Source organism: Mesoplodon densirostris, chromosome 14, assembly GCF_025265405.1.
Source record: "Mesoplodon densirostris isolate mMesDen1 chromosome 14, mMesDen1 primary haplotype, whole genome shotgun sequence".
NCBI classification, from domain to species: domain Eukaryota; kingdom Metazoa; phylum Chordata; class Mammalia; order Artiodactyla; family Ziphiidae; genus Mesoplodon; species Mesoplodon densirostris.
Genome location: NC_082674.1, coordinates 34,886,994 through 34,906,435, shown reverse-complemented (window position 1 = coordinate 34,906,435; position 19,442 = coordinate 34,886,994). Strand labels below are relative to the sequence as shown.

Below are 19,442 nucleotides of genomic sequence, written 5' to 3'. Positions count from 1 at the left end.
TGATAAATTTCAATCCTATCCATACATTCTGCAGCATACAGAGGAAAGATAATTCAGTATAAGAATTCTAAATAAATTTGCTATAAAACAATAATAAAACACTCCTGAATGCATTTCTAACAACTAAAACATACAATACCATGGGATGAGAACAAAAATAACAAGAACATAAAAAGAATATAGAATGTTCTATTCAAACAGTCACTCTAGGGAATTCCCCATTTTGGATTCATCATATAATTACATTTATATCAGTTTAATCACTTTTTCACAAGGGAAAAACTTTTAAGAAGCTCTAGAATCTGTATAATGAAATCCTCAACTATGCTATCAGCAATCTGTAGAATGGTCTTGGGAAATGTGGTATGAGCCAGAGACTGAACCAAGAAGAATTCTACGCTCTGGTCATGTTCATTCCAGTCATTGCAATAATCTCACTTTCCTCCTCCATTTATGATAATCTGGGCAATTACAATCTGCTCTAGTCCCACACCAGCCCATGAAGCGCTCTCTCTCTGTGAATTCCTGCCAAATGTATTTACCAACTACTTACACGATTATATATAGCATCCAATTTTTTGCTTCATACGTTCCTCTTCATAATTTTGAAGAAATGTAGATTCAACAATGATTTTATATGTTAGCCCTAATCCTTCAGCTATATTTTAAGATTTCTAGAAAATAATGGCAAAGTACTTCTTCAGTATACCCCCAAAGAGCACAGACCATTGTTCAAAGACTGAAGAACTAAGGCTGGATGGAGCTGTCATCCTATAGACCCTTTGTTAGACAACTAGAAATATTCTTTGTTCTAAATATAATTCATTTTCTCTGCAACAACCATCAGAGTATATTATATTTAATTCAGAAACACAGAAGGCTGCCATTTATCACCATTTTTATTAATGTTCTGAAAGTTCTGGGCAATGTTTTAAGTGATGCATCAAAGGAATAATAGGTTACTAGAAACAAATACTGTATGATATCACTTTATGTGGAATCTTAAAAAGCCAAACTCATTAAAACAGAGTAGAATGGTGGTTACCAGGGGCTGGAAAGAGGGTGGCGTGGAGGGGGATGGGGAGAGATTGTTTAAGGGTACATACTTCCAACCGCTAGGTAAGTAAGTTCTGGAAATCTAATGCACAGCACAGTGATTACAGACAATACTGTTATTATAAACTTCAAAGTTGATAAGAGACTAGATCTTTGTTCCCACCACAAAAAAGAAGTGATAATTATGACACGATAGATAGCTAATGCTATGGTGGTAACCAACCTGCAATACCTAAATGTAATCAAATCAACAAATTAAACATACACAGTGTTATATGGCAATTATATCTCAACAAAAAATAGATTTTAAAAATAAATTACAAGAAAGGCACAATAAAAAATGAATATATAAAACCCAATGGCATTCCAAAGAGAATGAAAACAAAAATGTAAAAAAAAAAATCCCATATATTATGGCAACAAAAATATAAAATACTAAGAAACAAAATTGGAAGTATGTTTATATAAAGAAATTACAAAACTTTCAGAGAACATAAGATGACTTGAATAAAGAATATTTTAAAATCTTAAGGCTGTCATTTTTGTACAAGTACTTCAAGTTAAATTTAACAAAATTTAGTTCTGAAAGCCCACAAAATAATTCAAATATTAATCTCTACAAATCAAAGAATATTATCATTATTAAAAGAATAATATAAGAGGATCCTCTAAACTGGGTGGGATTATAATATATAGCAACAGTAATCAAACAATGTGGTACTGGCACAAAAATAAACAGAATAAAAACCACAGAAATAGACCAGGTAATATAATTCATATTTGAACATTTAAATATTATTATAACTATGTACATATTAACTAACATTTATTTAGTGCTTACTATGTCCCCAAAACCCTTTACAGTAGAGTTCCTCTGTACACAGTGTGCACTGTTGAAACTTTGGGCCGACAACTCCTTGTCATGGGGGCTGTCCTGCGCATTGTACTATGCTCAGCAGCAGTCATGATCTCTACCCACTAGACGCCAGTAGCATCTCCCCCTCCCCCCAGGTGTGACAACCAAAAATGTCTATAGACATTGTCTAACGTCCCATGGAAGACAAAACTGCCCTGGGTTATGAACTACTGCGCTCACATGGTTGCAACCGATATCTGCTTACACTTACTTGTTATGGTCTGGTGTTTTTAAGTTGATTAACATGTACCACATTGCAGAAAACACATTCTGCAAAATTACACACTTGAAAATAATAGTGTCTACGGAAAAATAGGACAAAAATTTTAAAACCTAAGAACCAGAGCACTTAAAAAAAAAAGTAATAATCATAACAAAAATACCAACACAGCTAAATCTCCACTGACATTTGCACCAAGCACAAAGGTCAGTCAATCCTTTATCTTCTTAAACCCTGGACTTATGCTTCCTCCACCTAGACATAGGTCACTGTGTACAGTTTCAACAAAATTAAAAATAAAATCTAGGGTATAGGTTTTTATAAACACTGGGGAAGATATTTCTCATTCCTTCATCCGTAACTCTAAGATACAAAATATATTGGGTTTTTTTTTTTCTTAAAACGCTCTTCATCTGTGAGAATAACTGCTTAGAAAAGCCTCAGATGAACTGACAATTTCCATACTATACTGACATTTTTCTATTGACTGTATATGAGCTAATTCAAGTTTTAAAGGCATGTATTTTAGCGTAAGAGACTATTCTAATTCTTTAACTTTCAAAGAGAGACACACCCTAAATCCCCAAATACAGACAAGAGTTACTTAAATTAGTAGCAGTAGACAATTGGTGGCCCGGGAGAAGCAACTGTAATAGCGAACACTGAGCAGCAGGTGATGTGCTAAATGCTTTACAAGGACTTCCCTGGTGGCACAGTGGTTAAAGAATCCCCCTACCAATGCAGGGGACACAGGTTCAATCCCTGGTCTGGGAAGATCCCACATGCCACAAAGCAACTAAGCCCGTGCGCCACCACTACTGAGCCTGCACTCTAGAGCCCACGAGCCACAACTACTGAAGCCTGCCACGCGCCTAGAGCCTGTGCTCCACAACAAGAGAAGCCACCGCAATGAGAAGCATGCGCACTGCAACGAAGAGTAGGCCCCGCTCGCCGCAACTAGAGAAAGCTCACGTGTAGCAACAAAGACCCAATGCAGCCAAAAATAAATAAATAAAAATAAAATAAATTTAAAAAAATTAAAAATAAATGCTTTATAAGAATTACTTCATTTGATCATCACAACACTATGATGTACGCACATACATTATTACTCACTTTTTAAAGAGGAAGAAATGGGAACTTGGAGAGGTTAAATAATTTTCCCAAGGTAACTCAGCTAAAACATAGTACAGCCAGATTTTACCCAAAACTGTGAATCCAAAGTCATTTTTGTTTAATAATTTAATGTTATAATACTCTTAACAGTTACAAAGTTTAAGACGTAAATAATTTCTTAAAATTCCAATGTTACAATACAGCGAAATAATAATTCAAAACTTACTACATATGACATCTTTTTTCTACAGAAAATTCTCTAGGTAGTTATTCAAACTCAACAAAGATTTAAAATCTAAAAAACAAACCTTCACCTTCGCTTGCAAGCTGCATACTGATCTTTCAAGATCTCAAGAGTTTGCTAGATGGTGGGTAGCCATAAATGAATTTTAAAATTCTAAAGCCACAAAAAAGAAATATTCACCAGCAAGACAAATGCCACAACAATGTCTTAAATTCATCAGGACACATTCACAAAGAAAGCAAGCCTGTAATATATTCTGGCATGGAGCTGATGCTTCCACCTACTCAGGATATTAATTCAAGTTCTACATCCAATGCCAATGCAAATTGGAGTGGGTACTGGTCTAAACGTACCCACTCAAGAGTATCAAAAGGGTTAGTAAGCACAGACTGCGTCAAGTCCTAAATATCTGTTCTTGAACATGATGTTTTCTACTATTTAATTCCCCTGCAAACAGGTACTGGCTGTGTATGAAAGCTTCTATGATGGCAGTGTCTGTGTTTTTCAAGTGTGGTTTAACTGCTGGGGCACCGATCTGCCACCCTACTCCTCCTTCCCAGAAAATATACTAATTAGAAGAAGGGGGTTCTTTAAATCTTGCATCTAGTGGGTTTCCTGATTACAAGTGAAAAAAACATTTTGGATATGCTAAATGCTTTAAGTTGAAATAAGAGCCCAAAGTGACTTTCATTTATGTTGAAAAATACAATGTTTTTCATTGTTAAAGAAGAACATGTATAAATAAAGGTAACAAGTTATAAACTTGGGACTTCCTTGATGGTGCAGTGGTTAAGAATCCGCCCGCCAGTGCAGGGGACACGGGTACGATCCTGGGAGGATCCCATATGCCACGGAGCAACTAAGCCCATGTAGCACAATTACTGAGCCTGCGTTCTAGAGCCCGCGTGCCACAACTACTGAGCCCATGTGCTGCAACTACTGAAGCCCGCGCACCTAGAGCCTGTGCTCTGCAACAAGAGAAGCCACCACAATGAGAAACCCACGCACCACAACAAAGAGGAGTCCCTGCTCGTCACAACTAGAGAAAGCCTGCACGCAGCAACTAAGACCCAAAGCAGCCAGGAAAAAATAAATAAATAAAATAAACTTAACAAGAAATATATAAAATCTGTATTAAAACAAAACAAACAAACAAAAAACTTCCACAAGACCCAAAAGTAGCCTTGAACAAAGAGAAAGAAACCCTTGTGTCTGGATAGGATGTTTCAAAATCATCAAAATGTCTGTCTAAATTAACTTAAAAATTAACTGCAGCCCCAATAAAAACAGGAAGGAAGATTTTTTTTTTTCTGGTGTTAGTCAAGCTTCGAAAAATAAGAGGGGAACTAGCCTCACTAGATATTAACACATACTACAAAGCCTCTATAATTAAAACATGGGTTACTAGAGCATGAACAGACAGACAGACCAGGGGAATAGAACAGAAACCTCAGAAGCAGATCCAGTATTATAAAATAATCAATCACCTCCCCAAATAATCTTAATATTAATACAATTTCAATCAGAATCCTAATGAAATCTGGAAAGGAAGAAATTGACAAATTGATGATAAACTTTGACAGTAAGAAAAAAAAATGTCACCGACATGAGAACCCCGCCACAACCAAGAAATTTTAAAGAACAACTGAGGGGAAACTTGCCCAACCATTAAACACATAAGAAATAGATAAAATAAACTTGGATCTATCACACGAGGAATACTACAGAACATAATTTCATGGGTCTCTATACATATTTATATAACAAACAGTCTGGGAGAACATGTTAAATTAATAACAGTGGTTAATAGTTAGGGTTAGAATGGATGATCTGAGGGACTACTACTTTTTGTTTCCAATATAAACTACATTTTCTACCACAATTCATACTGTTTGCAATAAAATAAATTTTAAGATTTAAAAAATGGGAAAAGGCAAAGGGAAAACAGTGGAGCTCCTTCGTTATACTGTTACAAAGGGACTTCATCATAAGCGCTTCTAGCTGCAAGGATTGGGGGTTTTGACTGTGCAACGAAGAGACAGGATTCTAATCGGCACAGTGGTCTTCAAGTTGATTCTCTGAATCCTAAAGTTCAATAAGGTACCTCAAGAGACTCAACAGGGCCTTCTCTTCCACTTCACCCACAACAACCTGACTTCCTTATTTAAGGTCATACTGCATAATAAGAAAGGGTTCTATTGCCTAAATAAAGTTTGTAAACCACCCACCCGGAAGACTACTAAGAGAAACACAATGTTAAAGGCAATTAATACTTGTTAATGAATTATAAGATCTATTATATTAACGAATATAATACTGGTGTAACTCCCCAAATGCCACAAGCTGTTAAGAATCTTTCCTTTTACCTGGAAGAAGAACCTCAAGGTTCTTACCCTCAAGAATTCAAATCTTTATTGATAAGTACTGTAGAATAAATTATTGCATTTTATATATGATTTCGTTTCCTAAAATAATTTTTTTAATTCTAAGCTAGGTAGATATGCTTTCCAAATTACTAACTCTAACCAGCTTTATGCTTTTTGGGGGCAATATCATACGTAAAAGTTTTGCAGATAAGTGAGAACTCATGAGATTCCATGATCTGATTTTTATGCCCACCGTTACTTGAAATATCCCAACTTTATTACTTGGTTCAGCATTTATCTTTACATGAGCAATACACAAAATTTTCTAGGCTTTCTATACACCTAGGCTTATGTCAGTGCTCAAGAAAGAACCAAACATAAAAAAAAAAAATTAGGGAGTTTCCTGGTGGTCTACTGGTTAGGATTTGGAGCTTTCACTGCCATGGCCCGGGTTCAACCCCTGGTCAGGGAACTGAGATCGTGCAAGCCATGGCGCACCCAAAATAAAAAAAAAATAAATTAAAATTAAAAAATAAAATACTTCAATAATATATATATATAAATTTAAAAATCAAAAAAATTAAAAAACACAACACTGTAAATCAACTATACTTCAATAAAATATATATATATATATAAATTTTTTTCTTATGAAAAAGAGAGAGAGGACCACACAATCAACAGCTCAGGCAGTCCAAAATTTTAAAAGTCAAATAATAAAAATAGCACACAAGATTACATGAACGACACAGTCTGCAGAGTTTGACAAGGGGAGAGATCAAAGTTCAGGGAGGAGTAACAAAGGGCTGCTCAGGGAACGTAGGACTTGGGCCAGGCAACAAGCACACATGAGCACCAGGGTCACCCCTGGCTTTTGGCCTGTGCATAGATGGACTTGCTGAACTATCTCACTAAGAGTGGATACATTTGCCCCAAACTCAAAGAACTGTCACAGAAGAGGGTGAAATGTACTACATATAAATTATACCTTAATTAAAACAAGGAAAAAAACACCTGTAAATAATTACTTGGAAGACAATTACCATTTTGTATAAAATTTCAAAAACACATGCCTTATGACTTAGCAATTTCATTTCTGGGAACACACTTTCCAGTTATATCCAGAGTACAAAATTATGCATTATATAAAGGATACTCAATGTAGCACTACTTGTAAAACTTGAAAATCAAGTGTTTTTTTTTTTTTTTTTTTTTTTTTTTTGCGGTATGCGGGCCTCTCACTGTTGTGGCCTCCCCCGTTGCGGAGCACAGGCTCCGGACGCGCAGGCTCCGGACGCGCAGGCTCAGCGGCCATGGCTCACGGGCCCAGCCGCTCCGCGGCATATGGGATCCTCCCAGACCGGGGCACGAACCCATATCCCCTGCATCGGCAGGCGGACTCCCAACCACTTGCGCCACCAGGGAGGCCCAAATCAAGTGTTTTTAAAAATAAAACAATAAATATTTAGTGAACACTTACATGTAGTGATAAAAGTCTAAGATCAAACACTAAGGACTATAAAACATCCAAAATTATTTCTGGAAGAAAAGATGGTTTGTACAGAACAGAATGCTAATAAATGCAATCTCTCAGCCTATAATAAACTGAGTCACTACTTACAATTTCTTCAAAAAAAACTTCTAAACACAGATGAGTGCAGACGTGGCATTCTGTTCTCAAAGCTTAGTCATTACTGACTGACCTTTCCTGGTACTGAATTCATGAAAATGCAGAAGTCTGCAACCTGTTATTATTCACAGTCACCCCACCTACCCACCACTGACAATGACAACACAACTCTATCCTGAGTTGATTTAACTTTTCTGCATATATTTCCTATAGGTAAGGCAAGGTAAAGAATGCAAATTATATAAACCTTAAGGGATAAATTCTAAACTTCTGTATGACAAAAATTCTCAATTTCTGTATAACAAAAATAAATAAAACAAATTTAAAATCATTAACATTTTTTAAGTGAGGAGGCAATACGTGCAACACTCGTAGGCAAAGGGCAAATACTTTTATATTTGTTTACCTTTAATATGCAAAATACTCTTGCCAATACATATAAATAACCAAATAGAAAATACACAAGAAATTTACAGAAGAGCAGTAACGGAAACCATAAGTAACTTTTATAAATTAAAGAAAAAAAACAAAACAGCAACAACAACAAAAAATGAAAAGCCAAGACAATAATATCACAAAATGGGCAAGGGGGGTTCTTTAATAATCTATTGGTGGAAGCATCTGGTTCACTCATATGAAAATTAACAGCCTTTCTGAAGGGCAAAGAAGCATTTTCAATATCTTCCAGGGAGTTATGCTTGAAAAATATTTACACAGCATAAGTATATGTAAAGCTTTTCTAGAAGCATCATTTGTAATATCAAAAAATGTAAACACCTAAAAGTCTGTCAATAGGGTACTGGTAAAGGAAATAAATTGTGGCACATCCATGCAGACTTAAGAACTCTACAGTCACTGAAAAGAATAAAGCCACTCTACTCATGAGGAAAGATGCTAAAGATACACTATTAACTGAAAGAAGCAATTGCAGAGCAATGTGCAACTTGCCATCCCACAAAGACCACTCCTGAATGGATTATCAGCCAGAGCCTGTACCAAAAAAAAATACCCTGAACAACATTAGTAATTAAATATGGATTTGGAAAGAAGGAAAGGGGATGGTGTTCATTTTCTATATTACACGTTTCTTTGTGTTTTATTTTTTAATGGTAAGAATGTTTTACTTTTGAAATCAGAAAATAAAGGTTTTAAGTATATAATTATGACAGAAGAAAAGAAAAGTCTTGCTAGGAAGATCTGTTTTTAAAATGCAAAGTTCTGAATCTCTCTGGTAGAGAAACTACGCAGATCAGCCAAAATCCCCACCAAAATGTAAATGTTCACTAGATTTCTAAGGCTACCATAGACAGATGACATAAAGGCACTCAGGATCTCAAGGCATGAGCATGTCACATTGAAACACAAGTTCAACAACACAAACATTTTTAAAGTTGTATTTAAAAGAAAAACACAGGCAGAAAACTCATGAAAGTGTGAAATAAAAAATGAATAACTGATCGATTAACTTATTTTTCATTGCTGTTTGTTGTATTTCTAAAGTTGGAAGAGCCCGTTACTTTTAAACTTTAGCCTGAAAGTTGTTTCTTCCATATGAGGAAAATATTTGAGTTTCAAGGTGCATTTGTTTTCATAGGATTTGCAACCCAAAGGAAAACATACCTTCTAAGAGCATTTCTGGAATGTCTGCTTGATATCTAGGTCCCACTCTGATTTCACCTTTGTCAGCTAACAGTGTTTTCACTGAGGGATCATAGACCAATGAGTAGAAAAAAGTATCCTGGAAAAAAAAATGACAGAAAATACCTAGGTAAACATAATTCCTTCTACTTTTTATAAAGCAATAAATCCAATGTCACAATAATGAAACCATAAAACTCCAGAGTATAAAATTTCATTTTGGTGAATAAATTCATAAATCTTTAAGAAGAGCACGATGTGACTATCATCAGGTAAACATTATAAAATTAAATGAAACCAAAACAAATAGCTTACAATAAAAGTGGATAATAAAGTGTTACTATTATTTGTTTTAGTCTAACAGAAAACCATGAACTGCTCTAAAACTAAAAGCTAGCAAAGTTAAGCAAAAGTCAAAGGAAGACCCCTGAAATCAAGTAATCATTTAAAGCGGTAAAGCCCCCACCAAACAGTAAGGATGCCTTCATAGATACCCGGCACTCTTACTTAGTGTCCAGCTCACATTTTATCAAAAATATTAAAATGCACACACATCTCACATTAAATAAACTACAGAAGAACTGAGTTTATATGCCGTTTACTAATATGTCCCACTGTATACACTCAAGTAAATGTCTATTAATTATAATTCTGCAGTTCTCCTTTAAATTCTGAAACACTCATACGTACCTATAGGTAGGCATATAAACATAACTATACATGCTACCACCACTGGCATACCCACCTAACTTTCCATGGACCCTTAAAGAGCAAAGCACCCTAGTTACTGGACCTAATGGATAAAATGACCTATAGCCACAAATCCTTAGCTGAATTCTGCATAACCACTGGAGATCATCTGAACCAGCAAAGTCTTGTCTCTGCTTCCCACTGTGGTTCTGAGGGTGACCTACTGCAGGATTCTCTGTATTATATCCTGAAAGGGGCCTATCCCTAAGAACCGCAGACTGATAAAGGACTTAGGTGGTTAAAAAGCAAGTGGATAGGAAAAAATTCCTAAAGACCTTTGCAAATTTTCATCTACTACAGTCCTTAGCATATACAAATTGTTAATAAATTAGAAGGCAATAAATATCACCTTTAAAAAAAAATTTCAGGGAATTTCCTGGCAGTCCAGTGTTAGGACTCAGTGCTTTCACTGCAGTGGCCTGGGTTCAATCCCTGGTGAGGGAAAGAAGATTCCACAAGCCATGCATCACAGCCAAAAAAAAAAAACCCACTCTCTTAACAGCCAAATACAATAAAATACACTAAAACATACTGAATATGTCCTCTATTTATTTCTGCTTCTGTGAGCAAAAGTTAATTTCTGAGCACCATCATTATCCATATTATCCATCATTCTGTTAGACAGACTGATGACAAACCCTACCCTTCTTTTCCAAATTTCATGAGTCTATTAACCTTTTTTCTGCCTCGAATACTTATTTTCGTTTTAGTTTTCTTTATTAGGCTTCTAATACATAGTAGTTCTACATGTTTGTGTCAATCATTTTCGGCAATGTTTACTTCATTTGAGATAAGGGAACAACACTTTTGAGCATAGTAAAATATTTTTTAAAAAGAAAGTATGTCCCTTTAATTCTGTAAAAAACAAACAAACAAAAAAAACCTATGGGTAATAAAGATTTTGGGAAAACAAACACTATGAAATTATAAAGGTTAAATACTGAAACATTATCAATAGTAAAATATTTTCCCCACAACACAAATGATAAAAGTCACATAAAACTGCAAAATGTGGAATAGTTTTGCTTACAAGAATTTCTTCCCTTCAATGAAGTGATTGCTCTAATTCAACTTGTTAAAAATGTTTAAAATGTTTCTTGAAGTTTACAGAAAAAAATATTTTTAGTTGACAAAGTTTATTAGGAGTCCAGGAAAGAAAGCAGACCACCAATGGTAAAATCTCATCTGCAAACAGTCTAAAAGAAAAGCTATTTATTTAAAAAGAAAAAAACGGGAGAAGGACCAAGTATACTGAAGTCATTTATTTCATAAAACCAAAAATAGTTCTTCCACTACCAACTAAATCATGTGCTATACTTTACAAGCTTTTAATTACCAAGCAAAAGAGACAGACAGACACGGGAGTTTTGGCCAACTTTTATCTCAGTTAACCAGAAAAATAAAATTACCTGAATGCAGTCCAGTCATTATACTTTTACCATAATACTGCTATCACTGTGCAATAATTTGTTAGAAGAAGAAATAATACAAAAAGTATGGGCTTCTTATGAAATAGAGGGAAAAACAAAAACAAGTATAATTGTGAATTACCTCTTTATCAAGATATGACAATACAGACTCTGTCTCATTCAGAAGGGCAACACTGCATTTCCCCCTGTTGAAAGAGGAGAAAAGTGAATAAATAAAGGCCACCTCACCCTCACAGTGATGATATATACAAAGTTAGGAATATTCAAAATGTAAAGGTGGTATTAAGAAACTAGATGGCTTTTAGGAAAATCTGTATTATGCATATATTTGGACTCTCTACCATCTTGGTTTTGTGTAACCTAAAAAATAAGACTGTGTTTGTAGACATTTATTAAGAGGCTAATCTGGGGAAGGAACAATGTTAGGCAGTAAATCCTTGTAACATAAAACACTTTATAGGTATTTCCTAATTTTTCAAGAAAAAAAAAGAACAGTACAGTGCAAGCTTCAGACTAAGAGCTAGTTTCTGAATCTGTAAAAAGTTAATATGAGGTAATTTCTTTTTTTTTTTTTTGCGGTACGCGGGTCTCTCACTGTTGTAGCCTCTCCCATTGCGGAGCACAGGCTACGGACGCGCAGGCTCAGCGGCCATGGCTCACGGGCGCGGCATGTGGGATCCTCCCGTACCGGGGCACGAACCAGCGTCCCCTACATCGGCAGGCGGACTCTCAACCACTGCGCCACCAGGGAAGCCCACAAAATATTTTTTAAATGTCATAATGTCATTTGATTTTCTAAACAAGAGTCACTACTTGCTCCCCATGAAATAACCTGTAAAAACAAATGCATCAAATATACATTAAATAGGAAGCTTGTTGTTGGATTATCAGAATGAAATACAATTCAAAGGAAAAAATTACCAAAAGCAAAACTTTTGCAAAAGTAAAATATTAACACATAAGTAAAAAATTATAGTTTACTAAAAAAAGAAAAATATTATAGTTTAGTAAACATTTTGCAACTGTATATTCCTTAAATCTAAAAAAAGATTTCCTCTCATCAAAACATCTTTCTCTGTTAATCATCTTAGGTTGTTATCACTTCAGAAGATTTCTCTCAGGGACTGCCCTGGTGGCTCAGTGGTTAAGAATCCACCTGCCAATGTAGGGAACATGGGTTCGAGCCCTGGTCCCGGAACATCCCACATGCTGCAGAGCAGCTAAGCCCGTGCGCCACAACTACTAAGCCTGCACTCTAGAGCCTGCGAGCCACAACAACTGAGCCCGCGCGCCTAGAGACCGTGCTCCGCAACAAGAGAAGCCACTGCAATGAGAAGATCCTGCACCACAACAAAGAGTAGCCCCCGCTCACCGCAACTAGAGAAAGCCCGCTTGCAGCAAAGAAGACCCAATGCAGCCAAAATAAATAAATAAATAAATAATTTAAAAATAAATAAAGATTTCTCTGTGAGCATGTGGTATTTCCATATAATCCTGTCAAATCTCTAATTCGATTACTAGGAGCTATAAAGGTTTTCTACTTTTCTAATATATTTTATTCATGCATATTACTGAAGCAGAAAAATTAACATTATTACTTCAATGCATATGTAAAGTCAACAATTACCTGACAAGCTCTTACAAAGGACAGAATTATGAGCAGGGAAATTGCTCTGTTGCTGTTACCACATCTACAGCTGCCATAGAAGAACCTCTATGACCTGTGACTACATGCTCACACACGCAAGAGTGCTTAAGAAACAAATGGGATTTCCAAAAATAGTTTCATTTACTTCTCTTGCCTCAATAGCTGCTGACAAAGCAGTATTTCTAACATTTAATACTTAATCACCTAGAAAAAATATTTTTTTAAGTTCTCTAAAGTCAGGTTTTTTTTTTTTTAATGGAGGGGAGCAGATGCTGTAAATGTTATTGTAATAGATACCACTTGAATTTTATAGGATAACAGACACTGAAACTTCATAAAAAGAATATAGCATAGGGCTTCCCTGGTGGCGCAGTGGTTGAGAGTCCGCCTGCTAATGCAGGCGACACGGGTTCGTGCCCCGGTCCGGGAAGATCCCACATGCCGCGGAGCGGCTGGGCCCATGAGCCATGGCTGCTGAGCCTGCGCTTCCAGAGCCTGTGCTCCGCAACGGGAGAGGCCACAACAGTGAGAGGCCCGCATACCACAAAAAAAAAAAGGAATATAGCATAAAGTTGCCTCCATACTGTCTGAAATGACAAAAGAATTTAATCACTAAACCATTATTTTCATATTTATATCGGGAGATAAGAAAACACTGATTATACTGTTTTAGAGGCACAACATGATTACAAAACCAATAGAAGGATAGATATCTCAACCAATCTAAAATATAAATTATCTTTGGAAATGTAGATTTTATGCAAAGAGGAAAGGATAATAGGTAATTTTAGTTCTTAATTTTTCTTTAATGTAGTATATTGTACCTTTTCCCCCATTAAAAATGAAAATGTGTCACTTAAATTTTCATGTACATATATTAACAGCTAACAAAGTAAGAGGTTCAGTCAGAATTATTTTATGAAGTAAATATGAATATGTAATTAACACATGTACCACCACGCCAAGAGTTGTTGATAAAAGTAGTTTAAAAAGAGATTTAAAGTGTTGGCTTCCTTTATGCTGAACAAATCTTGGCTCACAGGAAAAAGCATGATAAATTTTAAGCTAACGGCAAACTAAAGGAACTATTATCAAATTCTGAATATAGATAACCCAATTGTTTTACCCTGAATCTCAAGCAATGAACCTAACTGTAACTTTGTATGGGGACAGATGATTACTACACTTACTGTGATCATTTCATAATGTATGCAAATGTCAAATAACTATTTAGTATACCTGAAACTAACATAATGTTGTATGTCAACGATATTTCAATTTTTAACATATGCAAAAACAAACTATTTGCCAGTGTGGCGGGGGGAAGCCGCTCAACATTCTCAGCCATTAGGAAAACGCAAACTCAAAACCACAGTGAGATACACTTCACAGAAAACCACAAGGATGCCTACAATGGAAAACACAGGCAATAACAAGTGTTGACGTGGATGTGGAGAAATTGGAACCCTAATACTTTGCTGGTGAGGATATAAAACTGTGCAGTCACTTCTGAAAGCAGTTTGGCCGTTCCTCAAAATGTTAAACAGAGTTGCCCTCTGACCCGGCAATTCCACTGCTAAGCATAATACCAGAAAAGAAAACATACATCCACACAAAAACCTGTGCACGGATGTTCACAGCAGCATTATTCATAACAGCCAAGAAGTGGAAACAACCCAAATTTCCATCAGCTGATGAATGGGTAAACAAAAAGTGTAGTTCTGGTCCAAGTCCAAAGGCCTGAGAACCAGGAGTGTTGATGCTGTAAATCCCAGTCCAAGGGCAGGAGACCGAGGTCCCAGATTAGTCAGTCACACAGAGAGAGAATTCTCCCTTCCTCTACCTTTTTGCTCTTTTCAGATCTTCAACTGATTAGAAGAGGTTTCCGCCACATGGGGGGCACGGGGGACAATCTGCTTTACTCAGTCTACTGATTCTAATAATCTCTTCCGGAAACACCCTCACGGACACACCCAGGATGCTTAACCAGATATCTGGGCCTCACATAGCCCCAGTCAAGTTGACACATAAAATTAACCATCACAATATCTCAATAAAGTTATTACTAAAAAAATATATATATATTGTTCTTCAAAACTGTCAAGGTCATGAAAAACGAGGAAAGACTGGGATACACACCAGAGGAAACTATGGAGACATGATGCCTAAATGAAATGTCAGGGTAAATCGTGAAACAAAAAAAGGACATCAGAAAAACAATAGTACTATCTGAATAAAGTCTGGAGCTTAGTCAATAGTAATACATCTATGTCAATTTCTTGGTTTTGATAAAGATGCAATGATTCTATAAATCATCAACATTAGGGGAAACCGAGTGAAGAGTACACGGGAACTCTCTGTACCATCTTTGCAGCTTTCTTTGTAAATCTAAAAGTATCCCAAAATAAAATGCTTATTTTTTTAAGACCCCCCCGCAAAAAAGGGGCATTTGTGTTATTGGTTTTATGAGTCTTATATTAGCCACATACTGAATTCTGAGCATTTTTTCATGTAAAGAACCATGCCTGGTTCTGTGATTGGAAATTCAGCAAACAGTTTTATACAGCATTTAATCCACTGAATACAATGAACAAATTTAAAACAATTAATGAAGTTCAAAGATCCAAAATGCTTTCATAAGATTACATTTCTCAACGGCAGCAACGTAAGATAGGTCAAACGGAAAGATTCAAAATTCTGAGGGAAATTATTTCCAAACCAGAATTATATGCCTAAACAAATCATCAGTCAAGTGTGAAAAACATTTTCAGATATGCAAGGACTAAAATTTTTTACATTTTAGAAGACTAATCAAAAGGAAGAGGCAAAACAATTATTAACTCCAAGGAAAACATGAGATTGTACAACAATGGATTATGTGAGGAATATTTATGCGTTCATAAAATACAAATACTGATTATTAACTTAAATAAAATTGTGATATACTGGAAATACAAAGGAAAAGGAAGGGAGAAGAGAAAGTGAAGAGAGATTTCTAAAATTTTTAGAAATGAACAGTAGCAGTATCAGAGTAGTGTAAATGCCAAGGTCAATGTCAGAGAACTTGTGTGAGTAGGTAAGACAGAGGAATGAAAACCCAAGAAGAGAAGCTTGAGCTTAATGTGATAGCTCAATGGATTTTGTGAAGAAACATGGCAAGCAGTGTTTTGGAAAGCCCCTTCCATTTGTGGCATGTGGAAGGAAGCAAAGCAACAAGTTATTAACCCATGATCCTGGAGATCTGGTAACAAACGAAAGAAACTATCAAAGAGGAATTCAAGGGGGAAAAAAATCCTCTCTTGGTGCCACTTTTCCCTTTTATGACTAGGAGAAACTAGAATGTTCAAAAGAAGGAGCTAGGATTAGGAAGCTCTTCTCCAAGACAGGATGACAAACAAGTTGTTTTGATTACTAGGAAAATCTCACAAGCATTTCTTTCCACAACCATAGGGAACACCAGTACTCGGGACAATATGTAGGCTATCCTGTGATACAGCCCAATGTATTTCTTCTTTTTTTCTTTTTAAAGTCTTTAAATTTATTTATTTATTTATGTCTGTGTTGGGTCTTCGTTTCTGTGCGAGGGCTTTCTCTAGTTGTGGCGAGCGGGGGCCACTCTTCATCGCGGTGCGCGGGCCTCTCACTGTCGCGGCCTCTCTTGTCGCGGAGCACAGGCTCCAGACGCGCAGGCTCAGTAGTTGTGGCTCACGGGCCCAGTTGCTCCGCGGCATGTGGGATCCTCCCAGACCAGGGCTCGAACCCGTGTCCGCTGCATCAGCAGACAGATTCTCAACCACTGCGCCACCAGGGAAGCCCCAGCCCAATGCATTTCTGCATTATGGCTTTAGTTGGAGAAGAAAACACTTCAACCCATAGGGTTGATCATTTCAAAGGAAAGATTATATAGTATAAACACAACATTCAAGAAAAAGTGTGCTAAACATGTAGACTTTAACATGTTAAATTGTGATATGATTTTTCTCATTTCTTTGTTCTTCCTCTAGTCCTCCTTCTCCTTAGCAATCCTAAGAGCCTAAGCATACTAAGTAAATAACTATCTTTATGTTACATTCATCTCTTAAGTAGCACTACTTATAGTCTCAACAGCACTCTTCTGGCTAACTTAACTTTTGTTTACAGATACCAAGAAAATTGCAAAAATCTAACATCTTAAAATAAAAATATTGACACAATGAAATGTACAGGAAGAAAACTGCCTTTGTTTGAATTTTGTTTTAAAGATTCCAAATAAGTTTCTTTAACGTTAGTAGCCAAACTGGAGAGAGACTGCTAATCCACAGTGGAGTTCTATTTTATTACTTGTATACTTAAAACTTAGCATTGGGGCTTCCCTGGTGGCGCAGTGGTTGACAGTCCGTCCGCCTACTGATGCAGGGGACACAGGTTCACGGCCCGGTCCGAGAAGATCCCACATGCAGCGGAGCGACTAGGCCCGTGAGCCATGGCCACTGAGCCTGCACGTCCGGAGCCTGTGCTCCACAATGGGAGAGGCCACAACAGTGAGAGGCCCGTGTACCACAAAAAAAAAACAACAAAACTTAGCATTACTACTTATTTATCAATAAACATAAATCTGTAAAAATTGGGTTTTCTCTGAAGATTTTTAAAAGGCCTCAACACGGACTTCCTTGCTGGTCTAGTGGGTAAGACTCCGCGCTCCCAATGCAGGGGGCGTCCCAGTTTGATCCCCAGTCTGGGAACTAGATCCTGCAAGCATGCCACAACTAAGAAGCCTTCGGGAAGGGAGGGGGAAAGGGAGGTGGGGAGGGAGGGAGGAAAGAAGTGGGGGAGGGAGGGAGGAATAAATATTTTTTTAACCTTTAAGCTTTAAAAAAAATTAATAAAATAGAATAAAATGATCTACCAAATATCCTCACCATTGAGGCATCCCTGAAATTTCAGGATACAATGGATAAGAGAATTCTATGATTTCAAAGCTGGAAAAACACAGGTAATATGCAGAGTATGGAGAATCTATGTGATATAAAACTACTTTCAATGACAATAGATGCTTGAGGACAATGGGGTTAGTCATCTTCAACCCAAAATTAAATTCCAAGCCAAACTATGTATCACATGTGTAGTAATAAATTATCTATGAATTTCATTCCAGAATAGCATAGGAAGTATTAAAAAATATGTAAAAGAGAGGTTGAGTCTCATAAAGTTGATAGCCTCTGCTGTAAGTTGTTATACACTAAAACATAAAACTAAAATTGAGTCATAACCAAAAAACACAAAAGCCTTCCAACTAGTATATGAAGAACAGTGTAATTAGAATATCACCACTCTATAACAACTGTGATTAATGGAACTCCAGGCAATAAGCATCAAATAAATGCCAGTAACATCCAGAAATGAGAGACTATATACCTCCTAATGTACATCACCACCTATGAAGAAGTCTTTGTCTCTTGTACTTCACTCTTCCCCACAGAGGAAGGAGGCAGGGCAGGAGGAATGAAGGAAACCACGTCCTCTGTTACCAATTCACGAGAAATATGAGGGAGAGGGGAACGTGGTTGAACACGGGGGGATACAATCAGCAAAATCCAAACGGTGAGAAACAAAATCCTCAATTCATCAACAAAAAAATAGCGTTGGGGGGGGAGGCGAGGGGAGAGATAGGGAGAGACAAAGGGAAGCCTTCATTTATTTTCCCCTAGGGCCACCCAACTGATTTGGCACCATATACTGAAAAGACCACCCTTTCTCCACTACACTGCAAAGCCTCCTTCATCAAATATCAAGTTGTACTATATACGTGGGTCTGTTCTGGCTTTTCTATTCTGTTCCACTGGTTTATTTCACAATCCACTTACCCGTACTACCCTACATTAATTACTGTAGCTATACAACTGTCTTAGTATCGAATGATATAAACCTCTAACATTTTTGTTCTTCAAGACTGACTTTATCAATGGTTCTCAAACTTTTTGGTCTCAAGATCTCTTTTTTTAAAAAATTTATTTAGGCTGCATCGGGTCTTTGTTGCTGGGCGCAGGCTTTCTCTAGTTGCAGTGAGCAGGGGCTACCCTTCATTGTGGTGCGCGGGCCTCTCATTGCGGTGACCTCCCTTGTTGCAGAGCGCAGGCTCTAGGGTGCTCGGGCTTCACTAGTTGTGGCATGTGGGCTCAACGGCTGTGGCTCGCGGGCTCCAGAGTGCAGGCTCAGCAGCTGTGGCGCACGGGCTTAGTTGCTCCGCGGCACGAGGGATCCTCCCGGACCAGGGCTCAAACCCGTGTCCCCTGCACTGCCAGGCGGCGGACTCGTAACCACCGCACCACCAGGGAAGCCCCCTCAAGATCTCTTTAAGTTCCTAAAAATTATTGAGAACCTCAATGAACTTTTGCCTTTGTGGGTTACATCTATCAATATTTACCATGATAGAAATTAAAACTAAAAAT

At 37.0% G+C, this 19,442-nt stretch overlaps 1 protein-coding gene across 1 annotated transcript in view; it reads right to left on the bottom strand.

Moving 5' to 3' along the window:
• The window catches only part of MTA3 (metastasis associated 1 family member 3), a 158,472-nt gene that overhangs the window by 80,044 nt on the left and 58,986 nt on the right, over positions 1-19,442 (bottom strand). Inside the window, exons 5-6 of the mRNA XM_060117054.1 lie at positions 11,488-11,551; positions 9,169-9,286 (exon numbers count right to left, since the gene is read on the bottom strand). Coding sequence (XP_059973037.1) covers positions 9,169-9,286; positions 11,488-11,551 — 182 coding nt within the window. The remainder of the gene's footprint in view (positions 1-9,168; positions 9,287-11,487; positions 11,552-19,442) is intronic.